General features: G+C 39.1%; 1 protein-coding gene across 1 annotated transcript; it reads right to left on the bottom strand.

Moving 5' to 3' along the window:
- Positions 1–1,030: 1,030 nt before the first annotated feature.
- Positions 1,031–6,858, bottom strand: LOC137891543 (cholecystokinin-like). Its single transcript, XM_068736209.1, has 4 exons — positions 6,797–6,858; positions 4,528–4,601; positions 4,140–4,329; positions 1,031–3,517 (listed from the first exon to the last, which is right to left on the bottom strand). The coding sequence occupies exons 1-4, from the start codon at positions 6,810–6,812 to the stop codon at positions 3,387–3,389; spliced, it is 411 nt and encodes a 136-aa protein (XP_068592310.1). The 5' UTR covers positions 6,813–6,858; the 3' UTR covers positions 1,031–3,386.
- Positions 6,859–8,446: the final 1,588 nt, after the last annotated feature.

The following is an 8,446-nucleotide window of genomic DNA, read 5'->3' as shown; positions in this document are numbered from 1 at the left end:
ATAAATGCAGCATATTTCCATCACTGATTTATATCGGTATATATGTATATATATCATTTATATCCCTTGGGTTGGCTGCATGCTTTTTGATCAATTTCATCGTTAATGTTTTAGTGTATTAAAAAGTGTGCTAAAGCATTAGTCATGTTTTGTGAATTTATTTTTGTATTCATATGATCTACTATTGGAGCTGTTGGTCTGACCCATCTGAAACTAGAACGAAGTGTTCGTGTGCTTTAGCAGCAGCAGAGTAAATATGAGCCACTTGAGCTCTAGTATGAGAGCTTACAGACAGACGGTCAGTAAACACAACTATTGTGTGTTTCAGATGGGAGGATGATGACAACCCATCAACAGACGTCATTCTTCGAGCTGTATATTGCGTTTAGTCTGTTGCTGTGCGTCCCTACAGTCTGTTGTATCCTATCTCCGGATGTAGCATGAAAAATATTTTTTTAGAAATTAGTTCACCTTCTTGCAACTGAATTGTTCTGATGCAAAAATTAAAAAACAAGTACTAAAAATGATTCTGTCAGTGGTTTAATGTAACTAAGAAGGTCTACATTTACTCAAGTACTGTACTTAACTACAAATTCAAGGTACTTGTACTTTGATTTAATATTTCAATTTGAATGCAACTTTATTCTTCTACCCCACTACATCTCAGAGACAAATTTTAAAACTAGTAAATTGTTACTTTTTAGATAACAAGTTGTATATAATGCCTGTCCAGCGAAAACCTTGTGTCCAATTTTGGTGAATTTGAATGTTTCTGAAAGACTGATCAGGTTTTTGTTTGTGCTGAGAAAACTCCTTTACTTCTTAAGATAGATAAACTATTAAAAAAAGTTGTTTTTTTACTTATAATGGAGTATTTTTTACAGTGTGGTATTTGTACTTTTAGTCCAGTAAATTATCTGAATACATCTCCTATTTGTGTGTGTGTGTGTGTGTGTGTGTGTGTGTGTGTGTGTGTGTGTGTGTGTGTGTGTGTGTGTGTGTGTGTAGGCAGTTGAGTTGTATTCATAAGTCAATATAGTATTTTATTCATTCTAAGCCAGAGTAATTGATAAACCAAGACCTGTCTTTGCTTCACTTTGAACACATAAAACCCCATTTTTCATCAAACAATGATATACACATACACTTATATTGCTTCATGTCCGTTTTACAAACAGATTTACAAATGACCATCTATTTTCTGTTGTTTGCAAACTAAAAGCTTTATTTTATTACATTTTCTCTCTACGAACAGGGTGCATTCAGGTTTCCTGTGTGTTCAGTGATGTAGAGAATCCCTCACTTTCACTTGATGTTCCCCTTTTGCTCTTCTGCTTCTCATTAGCATTTGATTTAAATCATCCAGAGGCATAAAATCATATGTTAAATACTTGTATTATAGTTGAAGTCCACTGTATGATGTGAGGAAAGTGTTCCCTCACTTTTTGCAGTGTACTAAAGCTCAGTTTCATTTCCCAGGTGTAACAATTGACGAACAAAGATGGCTGATATTAAAACTTATATAACAAATTTAAATTCAAGATGTGTTTTAGAGTCACTTCTAAAACAGGATTATACCAATTTAAATGTATGCTAATCCTGGAAAAGCCTGATCTTTGTAAACAATAGACACCAATGATAATAGTCCTGGCTTTCATGTAGTCGAGGATGCCCTGGTGAATTACGCCAAATGCTCATGTGGAAGGACACCTGCAGACAGACCTGGCAGCCGTAGTCAGAGGATGAATGACATGCTTGGGATCAGCCCACCAACTGTGCCCTCGAAACATTATAACATCATAATCCCAAACAAAGGCATTTTCATTTCTTGCTGACATCAGGGGGAGATGGAGCTTTATTTTGACTTTTGTTGAATCTGAAAGTTGGTAAAAAGATATAATGTATCACAGAGACTTTAACCTTAAGAGTGCAATACATACATGATATTTCAAAATAAGAACAACAACACTCTGCTTTTCATATCTGCAGTACTTTCTGCCTCCGAGGTCTATAATGCAATGACAGGGCGACTTCCAAGCATCTCATATACAGCAGACAACACCTTGTGCTTTCTCGGACGTGTCTTGTGCTTTTCACACTGCACATTTTGAGCCCAGGGTTACCGTCAGCAGGCAGGGTAGGGGGTGAAAGGTTGGGGCTGTTTAAAGCAACTTTTGTTCCAGTTCTATACTGGTACTGTGATGTAATGATGTATCACACTGTTTTTCGTTAGAGATGGTATGATGTGAATAGACTGAATAGACAGAAGCTCTGAGCTGCAGTTAGCTGAATGCATTGACTTAAATCACACTTTTGATCCAATTGCCAAAGACACCTAAGTGGCTTATTACGGTCCAATATAAAGGCCTTCGATACATTCCTAATCGTCAGTAGAATGAGACCCTTTAATAACTTTGAGTGACATGCATTTGAGTCGTAAGACAGTGAGAATAGGGCTGGAATTTATATTCAAAGGAAAATGTTCTGCTTGTCTCTTCCAAGTAAATTGAGATTATATTCAATCAAAGTATACAACAAAAAACATATTGCTCAATGCCCAAGACCTAAGAGATGTCTGCTGCGCTGTTAACACCACCTTGTGTTTGTTCCTGTTGGTCTTAAAGCATAGGTTTGGTAAAAATCTGTATTTTTCTTATTATCAGAAAATCCTATGAAAACAACAATTCCAACAATGAATTGAAACCAATGTAACAAATATTACATGTGCAGCCAAAGCCTCAATTATCCTCTGTAATATAAACTTCCATTGTTGCCCAAAACCTTTAGAAACCTGTCAATGAGTCATACTGTTGCACCGTGTGACGTGTCCTCCCATTACAATGAACACTCCCAGTTTATTTTGACAGAGATACTCATCTCCTCCTGTTTAAGTGATGTCTTCTAAAACGACCGCCCCTGTTTCTACATTACTGAGTCTTTGTAAGAATGAAACCATTCATTTGTGAGCTGTTTTTAATGATTTATGTTTTCAATTGGAACAAAAGGGCTTGACAGCCTCATATAAGGTAGAGAAGTCAGAAAATATTTGGGAGATGAACTAACACACTGTTGGTTTTTATTTTATTTTTCATAGGATTTCTTGACAATAACAACAATATAGAATATTGTCAGCATTATCTTTAACATTTGAATACAATATTTACGTAGTGTGGGGAGCGGTTTGGCAGGTGCTCTTTACTTCAGCATGGAGAAAGAGGGTCCCCCCCCATTTATATATTATGATGCTAAACTCACTCTGGGGTCCAGTCAAGTCAGCCCTTGGTTACAGTAAGTGCAGTGTGAAAAGGGCTCATTATTTTTTGTGAGTGTTTTATTAGCGGTGATAGGGGTTGTAACTCGGGTTTCAGCGAAAGCAAGCCATGCCTTTAAGAGGCGTATTCATACTCCTCTGCACTGCGTCTTCCAAAGTCCATCCAGCCTTGGTAGTCTCTGTCCTTTATCCTGTGGCCGGGGGCCAGACCGCTGGCTCTGCTGGTGAGGGAGGATCTGGGGGAACCTTAAGGAGACAGAGACACACCCGTCACTCATCCTCAAACTGATGATGTGGGCACATTTTACGACCTATACTGACTGAGCGCTATAATGAAAATATAGAACTCGGAAAAGAGGGGGTTGAAGTAACTCATGTCGACTTGTTTTGTCTTTGTGTGTTTCAGTGAGACCAGTGAGCTCAGCAGGTCTCCAAGTCACACCGTGTTGACTTGAAAGAGACACAGATATGCACAGTGACAGAGAGAGAGAGAGAGAGAGAGAGAGAGAGCTAGAGGAAGGACAGGAGGCAGGGAGACGGGTGGAGGAGGAGGCATGGAAAGATGGAGAGAGGAGGGAGAGAGCTAGAGGGAGGAAAGGAGGCAGGGAGACAGGTGGAGGAGGAGGTATGGAAAGATGGAGGGAGGAGAGAGAGAGAGAGCTAGAGGGAGGCGGTAAAATGCCAGATGGTTGGACTACAGGACTCAGCATGGGTGATGGATGTTGGGACGATAGAAATAACAGGACCAGGAGCGAAATAAGGACGAGGGAAACATTCTGTGTGTAATGAGGTGAGATGACTAGAGGAAAAGACTTTCAATCTAATTACACTTTCAGTTTCATCTCATGCTGTACATCTGCCCACCCACCTTTCCTGGAGATGAGTCTGGCCAGTAGCTGGCTCAGGCTGTTGCGTGCGTTTGCCTCCTCCTGGAGTTGGTTGTAGTTAACTAGGGGCCCTGAGGGGGGCGCCGGGGCTGAGCGGGCCTGGCGTGTGTGAAGGGACGAGGGGGGAGGCAGGTCGTCCGACACGAGAGCCTCACCCTCGGCTCTCTGTGGCTTTAGAGGACGAGAAAAACAAAGCAAACAGTGTATCTACCTCAACCCATTAACAATAAGTACACTTGTATGTTTTCCAAAAACACATCCTCATGCTAAATACTTAATGAATTTGTGTAGGATTAAAACATAATACTGTGTGTGTGTGTGTGTGTGTGTGTGTGTGTGTGTGTGTGTGTGTGTGTGTGTGTGTCTTACCATGGACTCTGAGGGCAGACTCAGCGAACTGCTGGACAAAGCAGCCAGGAGAACACAGATACCTACATTCATGACTTGGGGGGGGGGGGGGAGAGAGAGAGAGAGAGAGAGAGAGAGAGAGAGAGAGAGAGAGAGAGAATGTAGTTAAAAGAAAACCACAGGCAATGTAGGTTTTGCAGAAAGCAGCAATAAATCTATTTTACAGCTGTACAGCTTAAAACTCGGGGGGGGGGGGGGGGGGGATTAACCTTTGATGGTTCCACTGGAACCTAAGGCAAACATAATTTCTTCTTTCAGAACAAATCAGTATTTAACACACACGCACAGAGTTGGTGTGTGGCGTAGTTGTGATGAATGTACACTGTCAGCATTGACAGGATCACAAAGGAAACACCAATTATCTCTAAATCTTCATTTGGCTTTCCATGCTTTTTTTTCTTTTTTTCCACAGTGTTCACACAAGAGTTAATGTTAATGTGACAGCACTCACAGAATGAATTACATTTTTTACCATTTTATTTATTCTTTTGCTTGTATAAAAGGGTCAAAACATAAATGTATTGGGGGGGGGGGGGGACATAATGAGGGAGAGAAATAAAAATCAGTTTCTGCTGTTGTATATCTGCATCTATCTGCTTAGATAATCAACAGCGAATGTAGTTTTGACATCATATTTATTGTGAAAGAGCAGTTGTGTGAAAAAAGGGAAAAACTACATAAACGATGGCATGATATTCAATTTGTCAGACTGATTAGCTAGTTTTCTAACACAATATTTATTCTGGAGCCCAAAGCAGCATATTAGTTCTGATGAACGATGCTTCGTGCCAGAACATTCTTCCAGAGCAAATCATCCAATTAGATCAAATCAACAACACCAGTTCAAAACCCACTCTCTCCAACTGTCTCGCTTCTATTACAGCATATTTGTTGACTACCGTATTGCTCAGGGTCTTTACTCTCTTGCTGCCTTTTTAAAAAAAAAACTTGTCCATTCTTCAACTCTATTTCTTTACAGTTCAAAGAATGGTCCTTTTGCGTAGTAAAGCGCGCACACACACGCACGCACGCACACACACACACACACACACACACACACACACACACACACACACACACACAGGTGGGTAAAACGGTGAGCTCAGCCAGGAGAGGTAACATATTACTTTTTACATTTTTTTCCGTGAATATTTCAACAGACACAGAATCAAAACTCTTAATAATGTGTCCGTCAAGCAATGTGTGCTCATCCCTCAGCAGCTTGGATGACATCAGTTCTTTACTTCCTCTAGTTGCTGTTCACTGGACATGATGATTATCAGCTCTCTTCATCAACCTGAACATGCAGCATTGAAATGAAACCTTGGTGGAACTCCTTTAAACCAAAATTATATCTCGAAATAATATTAGTGTCATTTTTTCGATGCAACGGCTCATTTGAATAATTGTGTTTAAATTGACACAGCGGTGGTGTAAACAGCCATTCTCTTGATGCTAATATAATTCCTGTTAGCAGCTGGTCATTGTCTCTAATTCATTATTCAGTGAGCTGGTAATGATGCGGTACTGTACTCCTCTCCCCTTCTCAGAAAAAACTCAAATTAAAGAATTCAAAAGGGAATTCCTTTTTTAAAATGCATTAAAACACGTCTATGTTCACTTATTGCACAGAGATGACATTTTTTTACTTTAATTTGCATTTTTTTCCCTACTTTTATTAATGAGCACAATCTTGCCTGTGATATTTGCTGCAATAATAACCCAACATGAAAATATGATAAATATTGTATACTTACAAGATTTTGTCTTGAAACTTAAGAGAAGACACAAAATTCCAAAGTCATGATCTGATTATTTGCACACTCGGTTAGTCATAGGACCTTAAACTGCCTGATTATTCTAACAGTTGTAAATTGGCCACCTGTCATTATGCACTTATTCGTTATTAGATATTTTAAATGTACTGTCCCTAACAAACTTCAACACGTGTCAGTGGTTTCCAATATATCCACATTACATGTTCTAGATTATATTTTCCATTTAAGATACAACTCAGTTAATTAAAGAAACTGTGAGAAAAATAATAATACATTTATTGTGAAAAGATTAAAACAATTAATTAAACTAAATATGATAACCAAATTTAAAAACCTCTTCCTCTGAAAAACAAAAAAAGGACAAATGATTAAAAACAAAAAACATTTGTCCTCATTCAAGAGAAACACACAAACAAGGACACACATTTCAGAATGAGTTTTTTTATTCTTACCTGCAGTTGTTGCCATGGACCAAGAGATGCTGAGTCTGAAGATGCCGATCTTTGCTCCTCCAGTGTTCAGACTGAGAGTGAGTGAGCAAGAGAGGAGATCATGTTTTATACTGACACACAGGAAGGGGGAGGGGTCTGGACACATGGGAGGAGCCTGCTGCTGGCGCAGAAACTAAAGCCACTGACGCATTGTAGGACGCAAACGTGCACACATGCTGCAAACACTTACACACTTACACACACACACACACACACAAAAGGGTCATGACAAAGGTGGTAGCTTTAATTGCACGCCTCCTCCTCGCTCACCTGTGTGAAGAACACATTGACAGTTTTGGTGGAAACTGAACGGCTCTTTGAAAGTAGAATGTATTCCTGAGTGTCAGCATCTAATTAACAGGCACACACACAAACACACACACACACACACACACACACACACACACACACACACACACACACACACACACACACACACACACAGATACTGATAGATGGACAGATATAAGTATACATGAGGCAGGGAGGTTGCGACATTTAGAGTTACAAAGGGAGAAAAAAAAGTCCAAGAGAAAGAATATCTCCCCTGAATTTGTATTGTGTATGCATAGACACAGATGTAGATAGAAAATGTAGAATATGAAAAGTAAAATGTTTTACTCTGTCAGTGGGTTTGAGTTTTTCTTTCTCAGTGAGCAGAAGCAACATGGAGGTCAGTGCCCTACCAATTTCAGCGAGGGCAAAATGACACTGGCTTTGCTTATGACAGGCCATTGCAATTTCATAAAGGAAATGGATTTCTCTCTGGGGCTTTCTTTTCTTCATACTTCACCACCAATGATCACTGCTGGACTTTTGACAAAATGAGTCAGAAATGGGTCATAATGTAATGACGTTTATTGGACATTTATTATGTGTGATGCACATGCACCAACTGACATGTGACAAGAAAAACGTTGCTGGTAGAGTTTAGGGAAAACAAATGCTTGATTTTCACTCTGAGAGACCTGAACAAACATTTGTCTGTTTTATTAAAAAAATACAGTAGTCAAATACAGAAACATTCATGATCTTTTTAATTTATGATGATACTTTTAATACCTCTGTATTTATAACCAAATCAATATGTGATGTATTGGATCTGTAACTTTTATATAAAGTACAAATCTGCTGAATATAATGGGTATAAATACTGTAGGTGGGGGTTTTTCATGTCTGATAGAACTTGATGGAAACTGCCTTAAAGTTGAAGGATTTAACAGGTTGGACTCTACAAGCTCATTTTCAAACTGACATTCGGTGTGTTAAGTCTGATGAAAAGGCTGAACAGCATTCATACATTAAATGGGGTGAGCCGCACACTGAAGTAATAACATGAAGTGCTAAAGCAATTGTTTTTAAAAGGTCCATTAAAGGTGCGAGGGCAGGCTTTAGCTTTTAACTCTCTCTCTCTCTGAACCTTGAATCTGTAACCTTCAACTGATACCCTCACCATTATGCATAACCTCTGCTGTGTCCTTACTACAACATTCAAATCATAAAACTATTTGAGATAAAAAATATAGTCAAAAAGAGCTTTAGGTATGCAGCCAGTCATGGAGACACACAACTGTGCTTCCTTTACTTGCCAGCTATTATTCCTGGTATGTC

The sequence above is a fragment of the Cebidichthys violaceus genome, unplaced genomic scaffold (genome assembly GCF_023349555.1).
Source record: "Cebidichthys violaceus isolate CVI_PGR_0920_01 unplaced genomic scaffold, fCebVio1.0.p SCAF_7, whole genome shotgun sequence".
NCBI lineage: Eukaryota > Metazoa > Chordata > Actinopteri > Perciformes > Stichaeidae > Cebidichthys > Cebidichthys violaceus.
The sequence above is the reverse complement of the archived record's forward strand: the minus strand, read 5'-3'. Positions and strand labels throughout refer to the sequence as shown.